The sequence below is a fragment of the Epinephelus moara genome, chromosome 22 (genome assembly GCF_006386435.1).
Source record: "Epinephelus moara isolate mb chromosome 22, YSFRI_EMoa_1.0, whole genome shotgun sequence".
NCBI lineage: Eukaryota > Metazoa > Chordata > Actinopteri > Perciformes > Serranidae > Epinephelus > Epinephelus moara.
The window spans coordinates 26,779,964-26,802,151 of record NC_065527.1 but is presented as its reverse complement, the minus strand read 5'-3'; the positions used below and the strand labels follow the sequence as shown (position 1 = coordinate 26,802,151).

General features: G+C 40.4%; 2 protein-coding genes across 2 annotated transcripts in view; both read left to right on the top strand.

The window, feature by feature from the left end:
* The first annotated feature begins 303 nt into the window (after positions 1 to 303).
* On the top strand, positions 304 to 13,665 carry LOC126384526 (tubulin beta chain-like). The gene is made up of 5 exons (XM_050035635.1): positions 304 to 462; positions 7,519 to 7,627; positions 8,264 to 8,374; positions 8,749 to 8,993; positions 9,775 to 13,665. Exons 1-5 carry the CDS (start codon positions 406 to 408, stop codon positions 10,585 to 10,587), a joined length of 1,335 nt encoding a protein of 444 aa, XP_049891592.1. The 5' UTR covers positions 304 to 405; the 3' UTR covers positions 10,588 to 13,665.
* Positions 13,666 to 16,179: 2,514 nt separating this feature from the next.
* The window catches only part of LOC126384525 (uncharacterized), a 30,520-nt gene continuing 24,511 nt past the window's right edge, over positions 16,180 to 22,188 (top strand). The window contains exon 1 of the mRNA XM_050035634.1: positions 16,180 to 16,331. The gene's annotated coding sequence lies outside the window, so the exon portion shown is untranslated. The remainder of the gene's footprint in view (positions 16,332 to 22,188) is intronic.

The following is a 22,188-nucleotide window of genomic DNA, read 5'->3' as shown; positions in this document are numbered from 1 at the left end:
ATTGAATAAAATTAAATATGATCTGCCTATTCTATTCTATTCTATTCTATTCTATTCTATTCTATTCTATCCTGCTCTGCATTGTTACATGTAGGTTAGTGGGGCTCAGGCTCCAACGGGGCAGTGATGACAAAACCCGGCACTCCTTCTTCTTTTCCGGTCCTTGCACTTGAGACAAGGAAACCCCTTTGGAAAAAAAATCTGCCCTTTTCAGCCAATGAGCGTCGGAGCTCCGGCCACAGCAGCCAATCATGAACGTGAACGCCGTGATGGCCGCATCCCAAGACTGTAGCCCCGCCTACAGGACTCAGAGCAGTGCACTCTTTCTCTGTATCCAGTCAGTAGGTCCGCTGCAACTCTTCATCACCACCAACACTCGACTTTCATCACAAACTACCATCCATCATGAGGGAGATCGTGCACATCCAGGCCGGCCAGTGCGGGAACCAGATTGGTGCAAAGGTAAGAAGAAGTAGTGAGAACAAAAGGACTTTTTTTTTTTTTTTAATTAGCAGTTTATTCTAACTTTTGTTTGCCAGTTATGTTAAGTGTTTAATTCTTAAAAACTTTTAAAAGATGCCTTTCAAAAAAACCACAAAAGATAAGCTGTAATGGGACCACACTATGCAGCCCTATTGTTCGCACTCCATCCTGTGCCATAGACTCAGGCAACCATTTAAAGTGTTCATCTTTCACCAGTTTATGACTACACCTTAGATTTGATTACATGTTTAGATATCTTGTTTTGAGTTTCAGACAAAGTAAGTGGTCTGATACATCATGGGTATAAAGTCAGTTTTCAGTTTGTTTTCATTACAAGCTACCTGTTACCCAAGGAGATGTATACTTTTTGTACTATTAAATACATTTCACAAGACTACTGCTCACATTTATCAGTAAAACTGTGATATAACATCTAACTCACAGTCAGAATAGTAACAGAATAGGAAACCGAACCTGATTTTATTATAAAAGTTGATGATAAATATAGTTAAGCACCGTAAGACTGACACAGATTACTAGACACAATGAATCACTGCTGGAATATCTCAGTGATGTGATGGGTCATTAAAGTACCACAGAGTACAGTAAGGTCTCAACAAACACACTCCTAATACGTCAAAGCAGGCCATATTAAATATGTGGTGATGCTGTATTTCTGTGATATGAACTACAGTAACAATTCGCACATTAGGAACTGTTGACAAAACAGGGACTCAAGTCATTGATCCGTGATTAATGAAGCCGACCAGACTGGAGCAGACGCGCAGGACCAGCTGCTGTCTTGGCCGCCTGGTGAGCCGGACTCTTTGTCACTGAGAAAAGAGCAAAGAAGAAAACAAGAGGGTGAAAAGAAAGGAGAAATTTGCTGAGGCAGAGCATAGGAACGCAGCAGGAGGGGGGTGCAGGGGGGGAAGGAGGAAGATAACAAGTGGCTCAGTGTCTGCTCTGAGAGCACAGATGAGTTGGCTTAAAGGGCTGGTTTTCCAGTTAGTGTATCACATGCACACCCGAGCCACCAGTAAGTATAACCTTGTTTACACGTGGACATATTTATAAAGTGATTATCTGCCATTTAAGCTGTTTTATCAGCATTTTTGCTACAGCACTTAAAGGATCCTGTGGTGTTTCTATGATTTAAAGTTCCCAGAGATCCACTGTGAGGCAAATAGATCTTCAGCAGATAATCAATTTCAGGTGCTCGCTTGTTTCAGCTTCTCAGTTGTGAATACTTTATATCTTTTTAAGCATATAAGATAATTAATTTAAATGTCTTTCGAAATAGAACTGTTTTACCCAACTGTTGGTTGGGTAAAACAAGCAATTTGAAGACGTCACCAAGACTCCGGGAATTTATGATTGGCCATTTTTTAGTATTCTTTAAATGCCATATAGATTAATCAATTAATCAAGAAAATAATCTTTGATAGGCGGCACAGTGATGCAGTGGTTAGCATTTTTGCCTCACAGCGAGAGGGTTCCTGGTTTGAACCCAGGGTGGGGGATCCCCTCTGTGTGGAGCCTTCATGTTCTCTGTGGGTTTTCTCCGGGTACTCCGGCTTCCTCCCACAGTCCAAAGACATGCAGGTTAATTGATAACTCTAAATTGTCTGTAGGTGTGAATGTGAGCGTAAATAGTTGTTTGTCTCTATGTGTCAGCGCTGTGATAGTCTGGCGACCTGTACACCCTGCCTCTTGCCCAGTGTCAGCTGGGATAGGCTCCAGCAAACCTGCAACCTCTAACAGGATAAACAGTTATGGAAAATGAATGAAAGAATAAGTGAACTCATAATGCAAATTATTGGTACTTGCAGCCCAATAATAAAATAGTGTTAACTGGATGTACAGTAGGTTTAAGTGGTTAGTTAATCTATTTTTTCATACCTTCATAACTTCTCTTGGATATACAGTATGTGACAGTATTAATTTATTAATACATATCGATTCTGAATATTTCAGTACTTATTTTCCACAGTATCAATACAAGCTGGGCCTTCTCACTCTCCTTGAGAGAGTGTTACGTTTACTACGTTTTGCTGCTCTCTGCTACTAACCAAGAAAAGAAAAGTTGTCATTGTCATGTTACAGCTGTGTTACATTTATCATTTAATAAAAAATTTGACTTGTATGCCCTTAATGTCAGTTTTTCCCCATGGTATTTTTTTTTCAAGATATTGTATCAAAGTTAGACATTCCAGTAACGTGGTTACACTGATTTTTGTAATATAAAAAGTAAGTAAAAGTATATCAAGTTGGTAATAGAAGTCATTGTAGCATGTATGTCATTATCTAGCCCTAATATGCAGTGTATTATGCAGTTAACCTACTTAGGCAAGTCTTGCTTGGTTTAAATACGCATGGCCCGTGGTCTTCTATAGATTCTTCCTGCAAGACCTGACGACAGTTCCTGCTGCGACAGACACTGACACATCAGTGGGCTGAATGTATATTATGTGCGGGTGGTGGCTGGTAGTTGAATAAAATCATGTAGCTGCCTTTGTAGTTGCAAGAAGTCATCTCAAGATAAAGTTGCAAGACTCGACAGGGTTTCCACAAAACATCATTTTAATACAGCATCTCTGTATCAGTTTAATAGAGAGAGGAGCATCTGTATATTTGACAGTATTTTTAAATACCCTTATATTCTGTAAAATCTTTATTCCGACCAAGCCTAATATACAGTGTGTTAAACCAGTTTGTAATAAAGTACCAAAAGAGTCATTTGTTTATGTATCAATATATTACAGACCCTGACATATATTTTACTTATATCACACTCTAAGCAGAATTATTACAGTTTTGTATTTTTCATTAGCTTTTATTTTTTAAATTGATTTTAATTTTTGTTTTTGAGTTTAGTTTGAGTTAGTTTCTAAAATGGGTTTTGCTCAATTCAGTTAAATTTTTATTGTTTGCAAAGGTTTCATTTTAGTTAAGTTTTTTTTTATTAGTTTTCAGTGTTAGTTTTAGCTTTTTTTTTAAAAATTATAATATACTGGATATGTGTCAGGGGCAATATATAAGAAGTTCAGAATAGCTATTACAACACAAACACAACACTTTGTGACTCATTGACTCACAGTCATGTAGAGATCCCAGTTTCAATAAAAATATGCACTGGCGCCTCCTCACACTTGTTGTGTTGACAGATTTGACCATATTGACAAAGGCGACAACTACATTTCCTGAAAATTTTATTTTACTTAAGTTAGTTTTGTATATACATAATATCGTTTCAGTTAGTCTTTATTGTTTTGTCATAGTTTTAATTTCAGTTAGAGTAACAGTGTGTAAGATTTTGGGGTAATTTGTGGCATCTCGTGTTTAGGATTGCAGATCTTCTCAAAAACAAATGGACCAGGCAATTTAAACCAGTACAAATGTTAACGGTTAAAATATCAGTGTTTTTCCGCTGCTCATCACAGAGGGGCTGCTAACTACATTGGCCAATGCAAGAACATGAATGGCCCTGTCTTGAGCCAGTATTTGATTTGTCCGTTCTAGAAACATGGTGGTGCATCATGGCTTTATCCATAGATGAGGACCCGTTCCCTGTGTAACTTAAAATAGTTCATTCCAAGGTTACAAAAACACAATTCTTAGTTTCAGGTGATCATACATGAAAGAAAACATACTTGTACATTATATTCAATTTCTATAAATATATTCCCTGAATGTTTTTTCACAGCTAGATTTAGTTTTTAGTTTAGTTTTAGTCATCTTAACAACCATGCCTCTAAATGGAGTTCAGATACAATCCAAACTGAAACAGGACTTAAACATTGACTGCTTTGCAACTGCAAAACAAACAGAAACTGTTGTAATTTAAAAAATCTGAAAGTATATAGGCTAGCATCATTGTTTGAAGTAAAAAACATCGACAGTATGTGGTCCATTACACACTCGTCCAGCAGAGTTGCCCTGGGGTGGGGGGGGTGGGGGGTTTGGCGGGGAAACAAAAGGCGTGGCAGCAGCATATGGGGTGACTCTAAGTCCACTGCTCAATGGCTCTGATCAGTGAAGACAAGTGTATTTACAGAGGACTTAGTGAGGCTGAGGTCATCCTCATTTCACTACAGATTACCTCTGCTTGAATTCACTCACTTACCCAATATAGTTCCAAGCAAAATCTGCTCAGGTCTGTGCTGGATGGTTGCTGGATAACCTCTTATAGATAGGATAAAAGATTAGACAGTGACAGACTCGTCACGATGTGTTCACTCTCCCCCTTTTCTGTTCATTATTTGTTGCATACAAAGTCTGTGACACAGTTCGTTTGAATCTTGTTCTATTTTTAAACCCAGTGCGCATCGCAATTTATATTTAGCCAGATTGTGTAAATCCAAGTGATGAGTTTATCATATTATATCATTGTTCAGAATCCTTTTAGCTTTTAGCCCAGCCCAATTAAATGCTCAACAAGATGTTTTTCTGTTTCAAAACTGCCTGAATAAATTTATCAACTAGTTGCCATGGTGATCACAGGGGGGGTGAACTCAGTAACAGCCGAAGATGGAGAGGTGACAGTAGTGAAGATTAAAAAATGAGCCTCTCACACATACACACATACAGCCACACAGACGTGCCAACCTCCCTCTGCTTATCTCCCCCGTTTCCTCTTAAACACACACACACACACACACACACACACACACACACACACACACACACACAGTCCATGGCACAGATTAGGGTCAGTTGACTGAGCTGGTGTGACAGTCTGTGCTTGTATCTTAACTGAGTTTGGCATTACTGTCTCGGCCTGTAGAAACAGGGCCGAGTGAATCCACTGAGAAAGCACTGCTCTTACTGACCCTCTGACTACGCCTGGAACAAGGAGTCTTCTAGGCTACAGTGTAGAAGCTACAGAGGCGGTGTTGTGACCAAAGGATGTGTTAAAGATAAGAACATCTTGTGACCTTTAATTAAGAAACCAGATTAGCCTTGATTGTCTAAATGATTTTCTGCTGTTGGTTAAGATACTTTTCTGCGAACATGAAGTGGCACATCGAAATTTAGTGATACATGCTGCTCTTCAATGAGCTTTGTGTCATAACAGTGTGGATAGAATGTGTAAATCATGTATCTATAAGGAGAACTGGATGCAGCATTTGAGGCGGGCCATTGATTATTCTTAGGAAAGTGGCTCAGAAGTTTCACATCTTCCTACGGATTTTTGCTCGATCCAGGGCTCAAAGTACAAATTCCTCATTTTCATATACCCGCTGCCATGGACACAAAGAGTATGGAAGCAGATCGAGAGAGACCTGCCCCCTCTCTCCTGGTATTAATGTACGTTTTGGCAGAAGTGGACAGCAGATACACATCAATGTTCACACCGGTGCTTGTCATGCGTCTCGGCTTGTATTCAGATTTTTTTAGTGCCCTGCACACAGTTATTATATGGGGCAAGACACTTCTGCCAGCTGCTCTGTATGCTTAGTAGTCATGTTAGTGGTTGTTTCAGTACAGCTGGAGATATCGCTGTCAGCAGAATTCAACACACCTTCCATAGGGCAAAACAATGGATGGTCGTGCATCGCTTTATCCAGCTTGACATAGAATGGATAAGTTGTAGGGCATCAGCACGTGGTCACCAAAACCACCACCACGTCCTGCATTGATGACGCAGTACAAAAGATATGTGGTCAAATGCGTCCTAGATCAACTGGGCAAGTGGTTCGAATGATCGGATCACAAAGGGTCTTGGTGGTCGTTTAGACTTGTGTCACAAAGGGTCTTGTTGGTCGTTTAGACTTGTATTTAAAGCTGTCTACTTATGATCAGATGTCCCAAAACTCATTCTAATACCAAGTATAAACAGGACCAAAGATGCAGGAGTTTAACCCTCTGACATTTTCAGAATGCAAAATACAACTACTAGATGTCTTTTATCTTTTTTATGTTGCATTACCAAGGCTACAAAACATCTAACCATTTTTAAAAATTTGCTATTATGCTATTTTTTTTACACTCTGAAGCTGGAACAATTAGTTAGTTGTTCAGAAGAAGATTAATCGATTTACCATTCAAGTCCTTTTCAGGCCAAAATGCCCAACATTTGCTTCTTTTGTTACACATTTGTTCCTGTTTACATTCTGCCTCCAGAACTTCCTCCTTTTCTTGTCTTGTCCTTGTTTCAGTCCTTTGAAATTCTTTTTTGTTTTGCTCCTTTGTGATCAGTCTGTGTCATGTCTGTATTTTCCATACAGATTTTACACAGCTGTGGTTAATGTGTGCATCTAGCAGAACATTTACATCAAATGCCGAGAGTTGTCTCCGAGCTCTTGTGATTGGGATCAAAGCTACAGTCTCTTACAAACAGCCTGTGGGTCAGAAAGAACAAATTGGAGTTGTGACAGGTTGCTGCAAACTCGTTTATTCAAACACATGTGCTCACCATGATACAGTGAGTATATATATATCCATGAAATGCAGCTTTAAATCAGCATGACAATAGGAGAATACTCTCTGAGAGACTGCAGTGTTCTGAAAGGGGACTGTCGATTGCAGAAAATCTTCTTTAACCAGATTCAAAGAAAGAAACAACCTTTCTCTAGGTCATGCTGCTGTTTTTAGGGGATCTTGTGACCACAAAAAGTGATCAGATGACAGGGTCCTGAGTTGAAGCACAGAAAACAGAGGAGTGATTGTAAACCTCTCTCTTCTTTCTGCTTAGTAAGTTGCAGTCATGGCCTTAATCAGTACACACAGACACCTCTCTCTATGGCATGTGTCCAGAACTGAGACTGAATAACTCCACTGAGCGCACAACATTTCATGTTGTTGTTTTTAAGTGTCTAGAAGAAGATGGATGTTAAGTTTTTAGTATAATTAGATGTAGGTATACAAAAATTGAGTATCCGACAAATGGACATTTACCTGTGTGTGTGACTGCATTTTGCACGACTTGATTTCAACACACAGTTGCACATTTATTCACAGCAAATACTGCCTTCATTACAGTGCACAGCTGCTTTTCTGATGCTGTGTTCGCTTGTGTTTTTGTGTGTTTAGTTCTGGGAGGTGATCAGTGATGAACACGGCATCGACCCAACAGGAACCTACCATGGAGACAGCGACTTGCAGCTGGACAGGATCAGTGTGTACTACAATGAAGCCACTGGTAAGAGCATCCTGTCACACTGAGGTCTGTGTTTGATAAAGTGAGGGGGAGACTGCCCTCCTGTGGAGAGACTGGCTCAATACAGCTGCAAGGAGGTGGAAGATTGAGACATATACAGTACAACCACTGGGAAACAAGGATACAGTGATGTTAATAATAGTAATAATAATAATAATAATGATAGTAATAATAATAATAATAGTAATAATGGACTTTAGACTCCTTCTAAAGCTTCTCATTGTTTTTAAATGTATAACTCCACTCAGTGGACACATGAGGTACTGCAATGTGATACATTAAACTGAAGTAATGTTTTATTTCTTTTTAAACATAATTTACAGCATCAACTGAATGAGTCCTTCACATCATTCTTTCCTGTAAATAATGTGATTTTTTTTTTGTGTCAAAAACCACTGTTGATCATGGGTTGACGGACATGATATGGAGAAAGTGGCCTACATTGTAGCATCATGTGAATAGAATCTGGCTTCCAGTAGTTTTCAGTATTACTCTAAACACTATTTCTTAAATTTGTCTGTAGTTTTGGTGGTTCTGTAGCTGTAATACCGTTAAAGGTTAACAAATACAAGATGCATTAAACTGATATGTTGTTGCTGTCTCTCTCTGTGTGTTCAGGTGGGAAATATGTGCCTAGAGCCATCCTTGTTGACCTTGAACCAGGCACCATGGACTCAGTCCGCTCTGGACCTTTTGGACAAATTTTCAGGCCGGACAACTTTGTCTTTGGTAAGGACATACCCAACCAGAGAAGAGTTTGTAATGCAGACTTCTTTTCCACAGGAGGTTGGAGGCCAGGGTGAGATACGAAGCAGCAGTCGTGGAGCTTGTAACGTTTAACATCTTGCCCAGGTACACTTGGAAGCATGCTGCCACAGGGGATTGGTCTCCAGTTAAAGGGTGAATTCCGGGTGTCCCTTTTGCCCTATTTTGTGGTTTTAGTCACATCCTGTCCATTTGACTAATCTAGCTCAACTGACTGTCCTAGATGGCACAGACAAGGTCACTCCTGCCATGGAGTCCCAATAGTAAACCACATCACTTACTGACTTTGACAAGTTTTGTGGTGAATTTTGTTACTAGCTTCTTTTTTTACTATTCAGGTCAAAGTGGAGCTGGAAACAACTGGGCCAAAGGTCACTACACGGAGGGGGCAGAGCTGGTGGATTCGGTCCTGGATGTGGTGAGGAAAGAGGCAGAAAGCTGTGAGTGTCTGCAGGGTTTCCAGCTCACTCACTCTCTGGGAGGTGGCACCGGCTCTGGCATGGGCACCCTGCTCATCAGCAAGATCAGAGAGGAGTACCCTGACCGCATCATGAATACCTTCAGTGTGGTGCCCTCTCCTAAGGTAACACATAAAATATTGTACCAATGTATACAGTAAAAAATGTTTATTTACTATCGTTATTAGACATTAGTCTACACTGTGTTTCCTTTTAGGTCATCAAAAAAATATATCAATACCATCCTTAATTGCTGTTCTGATATTTAGTAGTGTTGGTGATGTTATCAGGTCCAAATCTTGAGATTTTAATGCAAAGTATTTCAATTCTACATGTTGATAGTGACTGCCCTCTACTGGTTAAAACTTGGCTATTGCAATTGAATTTAGTTATTGGCTGATCAGGCAGGTGACCTATATGGTAGCTTTTTGTAACCACCCAGCCCCCCCTCTTTCGCAGCACGGAGTGACAGGCCATATCTTAGCACCCCCCTCCTAGCCCTGCCTGTGCTGATATTTTTTTCACATTCTAGGGACATTTTTAACTTTAGGGTAAAGGCACCGCAGCCAAAACTCTGGGGTTTAGTTACTCTTCAAAAAGACAAATATATTGCTTTAATTTGGAACAGTGATTTTACAAAACATTTTCGGGAACAAGCCTATTCAAGTTTAAAAAAACACTACACAGAGGCCTTCAAATATTTTCAATTATTTTGTCTAGGGGCAGGCAGTGAGTAGGTGGTCGTGGCTCCCTTTGGCCACCCCTTGGCACCGCCACTGGTTGCAGATCATGAGGTCACCATGAAGTATGATGAAAACAAAGAAGTAAACTGCGCTCGAAAAATTTGCAGTCTGTGTCGATCTATATCACTATAACAGTTTGATGTTCTTGTCACTTTGTCTTCAGGTGTCGGACACAGTGGTTGAGCCGTACAACGCCACGCTGTCAGTCCACCAGCTGGTAGAAAACACAGATGAGACCTACTGCATTGACAACGAAGCCCTTTATGATATTTGCTTCCGCACTCTCAAACTCACTACACCCACCTACGGCGACCTGAACCACCTTGTCTCAGCCACCATGAGCGGTGTGACCACCTGCCTGCGTTTCCCAGGCCAACTTAACGCCGATCTGAGGAAACTGGCTGTCAACATGGTGCCCTTCCCCCGTCTCCACTTCTTCATGCCTGGCTTTGCCCCTCTGACCAGCAGGGGGAGCCAGCAGTACCGCGCCCTGACCGTGCCCGAGCTCACCCAGCAGGTGTTTGATGCCAAAAACATGATGGCTGCCTGTGACCCTCGCCACGGTCGCTACCTGACGGTAGCTGCCGTGTTCCGTGGCCGCATGTCCATGAAGGAGGTGGATGAGCAGATGCTGAACGTCCAAAACAAGAACAGCAGCTACTTTGTGGAGTGGATCCCCAACAATGTCAAGACAGCCGTCTGTGACATCCCACCACGTGGCCTCAAGATGGCCGTCACCTTCATCGGCAACAGCACAGCCATCCAGGAGCTGTTCAAGCGCATCTCTGAGCAGTTCACTGCCATGTTCCGCCGCAAGGCCTTCCTCCACTGGTACACCGGTGAGGGCATGGATGAGATGGAGTTCACCGAGGCAGAGAGCAACATGAATGACCTGGTCTCCGAGTACCAGCAGTACCAGGACGCCACTGCTGAGGAGGAGGGAGAGTTTGAGGAAGAGGTGGAAGAGGATGCCTAAAAAAAGTAACAGCAAATGATGAAAGAAATGAGGTTAAAGGGATAGTTTGGATCTTTTGAAATGGGTGTGTCTGAGGTACATCTCCGTAGTCGGTGTATTACAGGCTGTAGATGTCAGTCGGCACGCCCCCAGTTTAGAGAAACAGACAGGAGTGCCACCACGGAAGCTAAGCGATGTACTGCTGTGGAGGGGGGCAGCAGCAAACCACCACCTAAAAAATCAATAAGGGAAAAACTAGAATTTTAGCTCAATGAACAAGGGAGCTGCTGGTCCACCGCTGCCTCAAACCGTCAGTTTGTTTTTGTTATTTTGTGACTTTGGTTAACCTGAACCAACCCTTTTAAATGCCAAAGTCACACAATAACACAAACTAACTACCGATAGAGGCAGCAGTCGACCAGCAGCTCCTGTGTTCAGCAATCCTAAATCACTGTTTTTTTCAACGGAGTCTGGCTTTGAAGATTTAACATTTTCGTATCCCCTTCAGAAATCACTGTCTGACAGTAAGGTAAAGCAGTGAAAGTATTATAAATATAATGTACTCTGAAACTGTTATTGATTTTTCTTTAGTGGCTAAAATATTGATGCTTCCTCTGTCCTCAGGCATACGTCTACTGTTCGTAATACACTGACTGTACATAAGTACCTCATTCAGCCCCACTTCTAAAGATCCAAACTATCCCTTTAATAACCAAAATAAATAGATAAATAAAAACATCCAGAAGAAAAGAGAAAAGAAAAATATTGTGAGATGAAATGAAGGAATGTAGCAGAACGGATAAGGAAGGCTGGTTAGAGAAGTATGGGAGTCTCAATTGGTTAATGGAGGAAAGGAAACTATGTGAAGGAATAAGAATGAAAGATAAATGTTGGAAGGAAAGTAAAAGAGAAGCGGGATGAGAAATAGGGTGAAAATCACGTGACCAAATTAATGTGCCATGGTTTACAGTTTATTGTGACGCCATGTTCTTTGTTCAGTTTTACCGAGACTAGCTTTCCAACCTCTTTTTTAACGCTGTGATCTTATCTTGCAGCAAACGAAGCACTTCTTACACTTCACTTTAATTGCATAGGATCATATTTGACTGTTTTCTGGAAAACAAAAATTAAAACAAAGTAATCGTGGCGACTCTACATAGTAAAGTTAATTCCACCTTGAACGAATGTGGTTAAATCACAGATTTAAAATGCAATATGACACTACACACATACACACTCAATGCAAACAAGCTGTGAACGTTTGCCAAATATTACTGACATGACATTACCTCTTGCACGAGAAACCGTATTTTGCAGCCATTGGAACAATCAAATCAATGTGTTTGTTCACTGATTTGAAGCACAGAGTTGGCAGTTCGATCAGTTTTTTTATTTCAGTGCTTAGGCATTTAAAAGAGGTGAAGTCAAAGAATGTCAAGTGTTAAAAATCTTATAGCTTAGGTTATTTTGGTAAAACCAGACCTGTGACCTTGAAATTGAGCTCCACAAATGTGAAATCATGCCATTATCAGTGTTTATCGCTTTTATAAGTGTTCATTACTGCCATTATTTATCAGCTTTGAAGATCCACACTCAGAGATAAATGTGAATTTGAGGAGTAGGTGGGACTGTCAGTATTTGTTCCTTACTGGGGCCTGTACTCTGAGTAAATTGATTGGAAATATTAACATTTTGACTGTTGTTGTCGCATCCCTCTTAAGACTGTGGGTAGAAAAAGACATTCGGGTGGGATTTTTGCTGGCCCAGTAATTTAAGTCAGAGAGAGATCAGGGTTTCAGGTCAATATCTATGGGAAGACCTCTCCATTCCTGTTAGACACAAGCAAAGAGAATTCTTTGTTTCTCACAGTAGGTGAGATTAACTTCTATGGAAAAGTCTCAGCTGAAGGCACCCATCAATTACAACTTCAAGTAGCAAATTCACATAATTAGGTTATCTTTTTCTCATCTGAATTGGAACTTTTATTTAATTAAGAAAGCACAGAAATAGGTGTCATAGTTGTAATAAAGTTAGACATGTTTTACCAAGGTTTGTTGGAGCAGAACCTGCAGCAATTTCAACATATTACATAACAGTAATTTAAAATTCTGCAATGTTGTCAGTCAGAACAAAGATGACTTTACTAAACAAATTGACTGCACTAAGATACATTTTCACAGTTTTAATGCAATAACAGCAGCGGCTGCAGGATTACTCTCAGACGCCAGCCAACGTCATGAGGAGAATCACACACTGCGGATGTCCTTAACCCATATCAGGTTGTGAAAAGCATATTAGACTTTACCTGATCTGTTTTCCATTTCCTTTATTCCCTGATATGTTAGACTCAATGAGCTAACCTTGGTTGAAGCATCTTTGCTGTTGTTGGATTAGAACCATGTATCAGTTAAGTATTATATTCCAAGACAGTAATAAAAAATATTTTGTCTGTGACCTTCATGTGTTTTTTAATGCACATTTTATAGACTTTAGGGGCCCAGTGGTCAGTGGACTTAGATGAGAAGGACTGAAAAGGAAAATATCAGTAGTTTTAACTGTTAAGCAGCTATATCACCATTCTAAGTAAAAAAAAAAACAGCTAATCAGAGTATGAAACCCCAGCTTTGACAGGGTAAATGGACTGCAATGACTATGCAGTGACATGGATTTTCCAGTATTTTGTTAAGTTAAAATGTCGAGAGGTTGAAGAATATGTTCCATTTAATCATCACATTAAGTCATTTTAACATGTTATTTTTTAAGGCTTCTTGAAACACGTTTGAAAAATAAAAAGCCCCTTTTTTAAAGGGAAAAAGATCAATTTGTAGTTTTGTATTTCATCCTGTAACGTCTTGTGAAGAAGTGCACAATTTAACATTCTGATAAACGTTTACACTCTGAGTCACCACAGTATTCACTCAAATCAATCAGAAGTCATTTGTGTTCAGTATGTGATCCTCAGCCATGCTGTCTCTATGTCTGTGTGTGCGTCATTGTCTGTTAGTACCTTTATTAATCCCTGTGGCGAAGTTTGACTCGGGGTCCCTGTGACTGTGAAATGTTTGCGAGAAATAAAAAGGCATTTGTAGGAGAAAAAAACACTTGTACTGTTGTTATTGACAAACAGCTTTTAGAATGTTTGTAATAATTTTTCAGTCTGAGCTTCCAGGAGGTCATTATGCCACTTATGATGAGATCAAATGTAATGAGAGCGGCTGTGACAAGGCAAGCATCCAACAAATATCGGACATCTTTCTCATATCAAAGTCATGGTTATGTTCTAGTGATGACTTATCAGTTCACTGGGTTGTAAAATGATTATTTTCATGATTATTTCATTTGTTTATTATGTTTAACACCAACATTTCCTTTTTTCAGTTTTAATTCTATTCAAGGAGACATCATTAGTCATTCATTACATACACTTAAATGTAAAATGACAGAGATTCTATAAGACTCCTTAAATGGACCTAAAACTGAAAAAGGGCAGAGAGGGATCTTTGTATTTTGTTTATTTATAGAAAGCCAACATCATTAACATAGTTATGACATACTGGAGTTATGCTTTGACCAGCAGGACATCAGTCTGAGTCTACAGCTATGCACCTACACAGCAAATTATAAGAAAATAAAGAATTTTACGGAACGGAAATAATTGAATTTTATTTCATCATTATTTATTTATTACTTATAATCATTAAGACGACATAAAATGTGGGGGGAAACAGAAGCACTCAAAGTAAACCCAACACAGTGTGTGCGCTCCTCACAGCAAGGGGATCAAGGCCCAGAGGTGAAGCTTCACTTTTTTGCTGCAATGCTACAGTGCTGAAAACTGAGGCACCTGTGTGGCCATGGGAAACCTGATGTCCTGCATTATGTCTGGGTTGAACTCTCTGTGCTACTAGCTGAATGTCTCCTAGGCTCTACGAACAAAAAAAATAAAGGTCCAGTGTGTAGGATTTAGAAGGATATATTGACAGAAATGGAATATAGTGTATGATCATCTGAAAATAAGAACTGTGTTTTTGTTACCATGGAATGAGCTGCTTATCTACATAGGAAGCAGATCCTCATTCACAGAAATCACCATGTTGCACTGCCATGTTTCTACAGTAGCCCAGAAAGGACAAACCAAACACTGACTCTATATGGTTCAATCTGGTTTTCACTTCAGCAAAAACAGATTTTTTAAACTTGAAACTGTTTTATTCAGTGTTTTTAATGGTGTTAACCATCTGGTCTGTTTGTTATGAGGAAGACAACTCTGTGGATAATTCGGCTTCCGGTAAAAACCTCCTGAACAATGAACACTGAAGGTATTCTAACCGGGAGAAGTTTCATCTGGTTGCAATATGCAGTCCTCCCCACTAGATGCCACTAAATCCCCCTAAATCTGAACCTTTAAAGGTCGATCAAAAACAGACTAGAGGTGGTAGAGTTGGTGTAGAATTTGGTAGCACCTAGCTGCGAGGTTGCAGATATCAACCAACTGAAACCTCTCCCATATGCCCAGTGTGCAGAAGAACTACAGTGACTGATGTAAAAACACACAAAAGTAAATGGCCTTATCTAGAGCAGGTGTTTGATTTGTCTGTTCTGGGCTACAGTACAGGAACAACATAGCGTACTCTGTGAAAGAGGACTCACTCTGTATGTAGATATAAACAGCTTACTCTAAGGTAGCAACCTATTCTTGGCTTAATAATGTGGAACTTTTCAGGAAGGCACAGACGTTTGATGGCATCTAAAGAACAAAGATAAGGACCTTGGACAGAGCTAAGTAACACTTCTAGTTTACTGCTGCTGACATTGCCAACACACTCACAACACTGCAATAAAATAGTGACTATGCAATCCACCTGCCTTCACCCCCTAGGCATAGATTTGTTAGATCTCTTAAACTTCTACTATTTTGTAGTGTATCATACTGATGGCACTGTTTTGTTTCTTTTGCACTCCGTTGGTATTCAGTTTCAGTTCAATTTAGTATTCAGTTCCACAAGTTGCATGTTAACTGGCCTTTCAATCAGTCAGTGGTCGCTTTGACTGACAGAAACCATGCACCCCTGAAATCACAGCCTTCCAGCTCTATCCTGATTGGCCACTTCTTATCTGTGATGTGGGAAATCAAGGTCAGAGTCAGCCTCATATTGATGACCATGAGTTTGTATTTTAGTTTAATACGTTTTCTGATTTATTTTGTTGAGCATTTGATGAGCAAGTATTTGTTATTTGTAACAAGATACTTTTTGATGTAGGTGTGTCCATCTCTGCCCCTTATCCACCTGAACAAAAAGGTAGATAACTCATAAGTAATGATGAAATAACTTAAACAATATGAAATAACGGGATTACTGACAGAACAGCACAAACTGATAATGTCTGTAGTCAAGGGGAAGGATCCCCCCCTTCACACTACGGTCTGCTTGACCAGATGAATGAACATCACATTGGAGAATCCCTGCATGTGTAAGTCTCGCCTGACTTCACACTGCAGAGCGGCTGCTCGTGGCCCCGAGCCAGGACACGTCGATTCTTCCCGGACTTTCCCGAGCAAAGCCGATCTCACATGGTCCACATACCCGACATTAACCGAAACTCCTCAGCTACTCCCGAACCGCCCCCATTGAAGTCTGTTGTCGTCGGGTTGGGGGCGATGGGGTGGACGAGATTAATGAAATAAAGAAAAAAGGCGACATCCAGAAACCATCACTCCTGAGCCCCTCCCAGTCCATGATTTGCGGATTCAAGGCTTGACAAAGGTAATTACCGTCATCCAATTATAATTGTATGTTACAGCACTTGGTCTTTTTTGTTAACCCACAATATTTCGTTCAAACAGGGAGGTAGTGGGTTAAATTCTGCAGATTTGCTGTTTTGACTGTTTGCTTGTGTTGAGCGGTCCCATACGGTTGATTTAGGGCGTGTGACCAACAGATACGCAGCGAAGGCGTGCAGGGTGGCTGTAATTACGGCGATCTTCACACAAGAACAGAACAATTAACAGCTTCCAGATGTATAACAGAAGGGTTAACTTTTCTTTAATGCCCGGCAAATATGATACAATTCACAGTATTCAGATAAGTATCAAAGCATTGCTCAGAGGAGACATTATTTCATAAGGTATTTGTGCACTGGGTGCTCTCCTTCCTCCTCCTGATGTGTCAATTCTATAAATCCACCAATCTATCTGCTGCTATCTAGGAGACTAGATATATTCAAACCATATTATGATGATTGTATCACCAAGTGGTTTTAACACACCACATAGAAATCATTTCATCAATAAATTGAGGCTGTGGCGCATAATCTTGTCCTGTGTGCGGGGTATACCCGTCTGAATTGAGGGGTATTTTCTGGTCCATCCCGGTGGAAATGGTTACGCAATGTTCCTTGGCGCTATGGCACACATTAGAGCCGCTGACTAAGTATTTGTCACATAGATGAATCATTAGAGAGTGTTGAATGAGTGCAGTGTGCAATGAGGACAGTTATGCTACTAATATGTTAAGATCAATTTCTCAGCCAGGCCATCTTTGAGGGAAGGATAGAGAAGGGAAGATGTTTTGCAACAAATCTGGTCCATCTATCTACTGACTTCTGCTGCTTCTCCAGCTAAAACTGCGTATTGTAGGCTCACAGATGGTATGGCAAAATGTCCAAACCATCACCCAGATGTGAAGGAATGAAACAACAGAGACAAAGAGAGAGGATGCCTGCTTTATTCCTGAAATACTTCATATGTTAAGCTGAGACTGTGGCGTTAGAGTCTTTGACTGTGGCTGTTACTAACTGAACCACAACTCCTCTTTCATTCTTCATCCCTTCCCTCTCATTTCCTCCATCTTCCATTCGGACATCCCGACAACGGGACAGCCCCCGTTCATACCACTCCTGACACACCCTTGGCTGCACCAGCAGCTGCTCCTGGCTTTATTGGCTGCGTAAAGGATGAGGAGGGGGAATGGGGGTGGAGGTGGATGTGCGGAGGAGGAAAGTGCAGGGGACAAGCAGGTCTTGCGAGGGGACTTTTGAGGTGGCATTGATCTCAGTGTATTTAGATTGAAGGTTCTAGTATTAGAATAACTTCATCTGACTATTTTCATGTTAAAATGTATAGGTAGACACACATTAGATCCTCTGCAGTCATGGTGGATTATTAAATGGGTCTATCAGAGCCCAAAGTGTCGGGGGCCCCTCCTAGCATTCACTTGCAAAATGTCACTCAAAACCAACATGATGTGTGGGTGACATTTCTAATATAAGGGCAATATCAGCCCAGTATATCACAAACCAGTACTCTGACTGACCCCAATAGGAATTAGCTTGAGGGATAATTAAGGAGAGTAACAAAGGAAAGACAAGGCAGCACAACACGGACATGTTTCAGAGGAACATAAAAGTCAAGAGACAGAGACAAGCAGAAAGATGATAAAGACAACACTGTAACACAAGTAGGATGGAGGTATAATTCTACCGCCCTCCTGGCTTGTGTGGGAGAGCAGAGATGATTGGGGGGGAAAGGCTCTTAAGTTCGTCAGTCAGGATGGATGTCAGATTGATGAGATAAGCCTGAAAGATGTAACCTCCACGCCTCTCACGACAGGGAGGCTGCTGGATGTGTCACGCGCAGTTCGGTTTGGATTGATCTAACTGGTCATAACAGGAGACAGGAGAGCAGTGAACCCATTTAGAGACAGACTTTTCAAATGGACATCACGCCCTCAGCCAAAGGATAGTGGTTACATCCTTATCTCAGGCTTCTCGGCTGATGCTTTTATCCAGGACACCCAGTGGCTAAACAGTGGGGTTTCACAATGTTCACCTTTAATTACAGCACCCCCCTCTGAGGCAGTCTGTGTCATGTTAAAACATACAAAAACACTGGCAAATGCATCACCATCCATCCAGTTTTGATCAAATTCAAACCTGTGTAGCCATGGTTTAAAGATCAAGTGTGTAGTGTGTTTTCTTTTATGTATGATCATCCTAAAATAAGAATATTTGTGTTTTCTTTACCTTACCCTGAGCTATTTATATCTAAATAGGGAGCGGGCCTTCTTCCAAGGAGTCTGTCATATTGCACTGCCATATTTCTACAGTAGCCCAGAACAGACAAGCCATGACTGTAGATAGGACTACTTTCATTTTCACGTCAGCCACCGTAGTAAGTAGCCCCTCCGTGACAAGCAGCCAGCATTGGAAAAACACTGCTTTTTTAACATGAAATTGGTTATTCAGTGTTTTTGTTCCAGTTTAAATCACCAGGGCCATTTATTTTGCAGAGGAGGAGACCTCTGTGGATAATTTGTATTCTGGTAGAACCTCCTGAACATGAATTTTGAAGGAATCCTGAGCGAGAGTTCAAAGCTTGGCACTCAGGAGAGGTTTCAGCTTGTTGCAATCTGCAGTCCTCACCACTAGATGCCACTAAAGCTTCTTTTTTAAATTTATAACCACTACTCTGACTGCACTTCAATCAATACATTGTTAATATGTCAGTTTTTAAATGTATGTTCGTGTATGTCTTGTCAGTGGCATTCGGTATTACCTTTATACAGCCAGCAGCAACCTCTAATTTTCTTGTCAGATGTAATGTTCTCTCTCCTTGAATGAATCAAACCTGTGATTTATGTCTCTGTATAGCATCCTGGCATGAGCTCTGCAATAAGCTAATGGCTCTGTAGAAGATGATTCAAACCTGCTTCACAGGGCTCAGATTGGAAAATATGCTATGATTACTGTGTTCTGCTGAGGGACTGAAAGCCTCTTGAGCAGTTTTTCGGCCCACTTTAAAGCTAGGCCGTCATTTGGAAGTGACTTTGTGTTTGTTGATGTGCGCAGTGAGAGTGGATGGGCTTTCTTCTTCTTTTCCCCTTTAAATAGCACTCTAATCCCTCATCTGAAGAAGCTGGCAGAAATTCAATGGCGTTTTATTGTTCCCTCTTTTAGAGTCTAAAGATGCAGTGATTCACTCTATTTCATAATGCTGCACAGGATACAAACAGGAAAATAAGTCATACTTCCAATTTGCTGCAGAATTCTGAAACCTGCTTTACATTTGATTACTGTTTGCAGGATAAAATCTGTAATATAGCACGTTATGATGGAGGTAATATAATTTTTGTGAAAACGTGTAATCAACAAGCCTTTGGTGTACATATGGATGCTTCAGAGAATCTGCACATTAAGAGGGTATATCGCTCAGTCACTCCCCTGTTTGCCAGTTATCGTCCAAGTGTCAGCCTAACTATAGGTGTAGTGTTGAGACAGTGTAGCTGTACTGCAAATGAATGCAAGTCTCATAAATTTTGAAAGAAAACATAGATTTGATATGAATGCAGCATCTGTGATTATCCTAACAATCTCACACAGTAAGATTTTCTCATTCAGTCTAATATTAAACTCACACACCCTCATGCACATTGAAAGATTTACTGGTTGTTGCAATCCTTCCTCCTCCACATACCGGCCTTGAAATGGCTCCTCTCTAACTACCATTGTAAGGGCAACAGGCCTGTGATGAAACATATGTTATTAACTGATCAAGGTCAGCAAAAATGATCAAAGATATGTCTGTACATTGTGCAATATTGCCTGTTGTGTTTATATAAGAATGTCTCCAAAATTTTAGCCAACATGATGCCAGAATAAACAGCAGGGTTTAGCAGGGTAAACAGACTAATGAACAGGAAATAACAATGCTGAGACACAGTATGCTGTCATTTCTGGTAAAACTAAAAGTTCAGTGCTCATTGAAAGGGTGTACTAGCATTATTATGCCATTATATCATCATTATGTTAGTGGAAAAAATGTCTTAAAATGACAATAATATTGTATATTGCAATTATTTCTGGGGCATAAATCATCCAACAAAAGCAGGTATCATGACAGGCCAAGGATACCGGTCAAAATCTACATTAGGGCTGTTTCCAACTCAGAATTATGTCAGTCAAATCAACTTGGGCCGTGCAATATGATTATTTGACTATTTGTTGCAAACAGAGTTTCAGCATTTGAGCCATAGCCACCTTGTAGGTTTGAGCATAGTCCGCAAAGCCTCTCCTCCTCTGGACAGCTGCCTCTGTCTCACTCAGACTCACTCTGCAGCTACATTTGGGGCCTTAAAGGGATAGCGCATCCAAAAATGAAAATTCACCCATTATCTACTCACCCTCATGCCGATGGAGGCCCAGGTGAAGTTTTAGAGTCCTCACAACACTTGCGGAGATCCAAGGGGAGAGGGGGTAGCTCCAAGGGGAGAGGGGGTAGCAACACAACTCCACCTAATGGAGGCTGACGGGGCCCCAGATTCAAATGTCCAAAAACACATAATTGAAACCACAAAATATCTCCATACTGCTCGTCCGTAGTGATCCAAGTGTCCTGAAGCCCCTACATAAAAAGTTGTTCGGAAAAACGTCATTTGAACTCTGTTTTCAGCCTCATTGTAGCCTGCAGCTGTAACTGCCTCTCTGTACACTGCGTTCACATGTGCGCGGTGCACAGAGAGGCAGCGAAAGCACGTGAACACACATGAACGCGGTGCCTATGTCTCACGGTCTTGTGTAAGCCAGATCAAGTAGGTATCTTTCTCTCTCTCTTTCTATTTCTTGTTGTGGTTTAGTAAGGAAAATGCATCAGTGGAAGCACATTAAGTGAAATTCCAACAATAAAAGATATAGTGCATGTGAGTATTTAGGTGTACATGAAAACAAGTTGTTTTTTTTGGCAGAGATAAGCAAATACTATTTGGAAAATACGAAATAGAGGAAACTATTGCTATGAGTAGAACCTGCTCCATAGATCCTGTCACTTTGTTCTACAACATAAAATACGTAAATAGATGCCCCACTCGCAAATTTTGAAGCTTTTATGTGTCTTAAAATGGCAGTTGCTAACAAGTTGCTAAATGAGACTACAAAAAATCATCACGCTGAACACGGCTATACAGCCTCATTGTGGTGCTGATGTTGAGACACACGACCTGCTACTTTAGTGTTGCTCGTTTATAGCCTATTGTTAATTTTTTAACATCTGGCAATTGCATTTACGCTTTCCTACTTATCATAGAAGTGGTGGTCTGTTGTGAAGATTATCTTGCTGGACGAAACGTCTAAGTATCATAAACATTTGTTTGCCACAAAGATTGTTTTCTGCTATAATCCAAAATCCAGTGCAACAATTCCATAGGCTTTTTGACGAGGAAACAAGGGTAATATTAACTTCTGCTTCGGCCAACATTCGGTCTGATTTAATGGTGACACACACACATCGAGATTTGCACTAAAGACTTCATAATGACTATTTTATACCTAGTTTTATTATGATTTTTGGCAAGTTATTTTATTAACTTATTACTGTATATTGCTGATTTCTTTGACTTTGCCATCTATTGATACAATGCTGCTTGGTTTTAACTCTCTTGTAAGGTGTCCTTAAAGGGCCAGTGTGTAATATTTGGCATGGTTTATTGTCAATCTGAATCTGAATCTGAATATTCTACCCATTAATATGTTTATACAAGTGTATGATCGCTATAAAATAAAATTCGTTTGGTTTTCGTAGCCTTATAATTATGCTTTTATATATATATATAGCAAAGGCCTTGCTTTAGA

Coding starts and splice junctions, on each gene's coding strand:
- LOC126384526 (XM_050035635.1), top strand. CDS start 406: ATGAGGGAGATCGTGCACATCCAGGCCGGCCAGTGCGGGAACCAGATT. Junction 8,375..8,748: donor GCCGGACAACTTTGTCTTTG/GTAAGGACATAC, acceptor TTTACTATTCAG/GTCAAAGTGGAGCTGGAAAC. Junction 8,994..9,774: donor GTGTGGTGCCCTCTCCTAAG/GTAACACATAAA, acceptor CTTTGTCTTCAG/GTGTCGGACACAGTGGTTGA.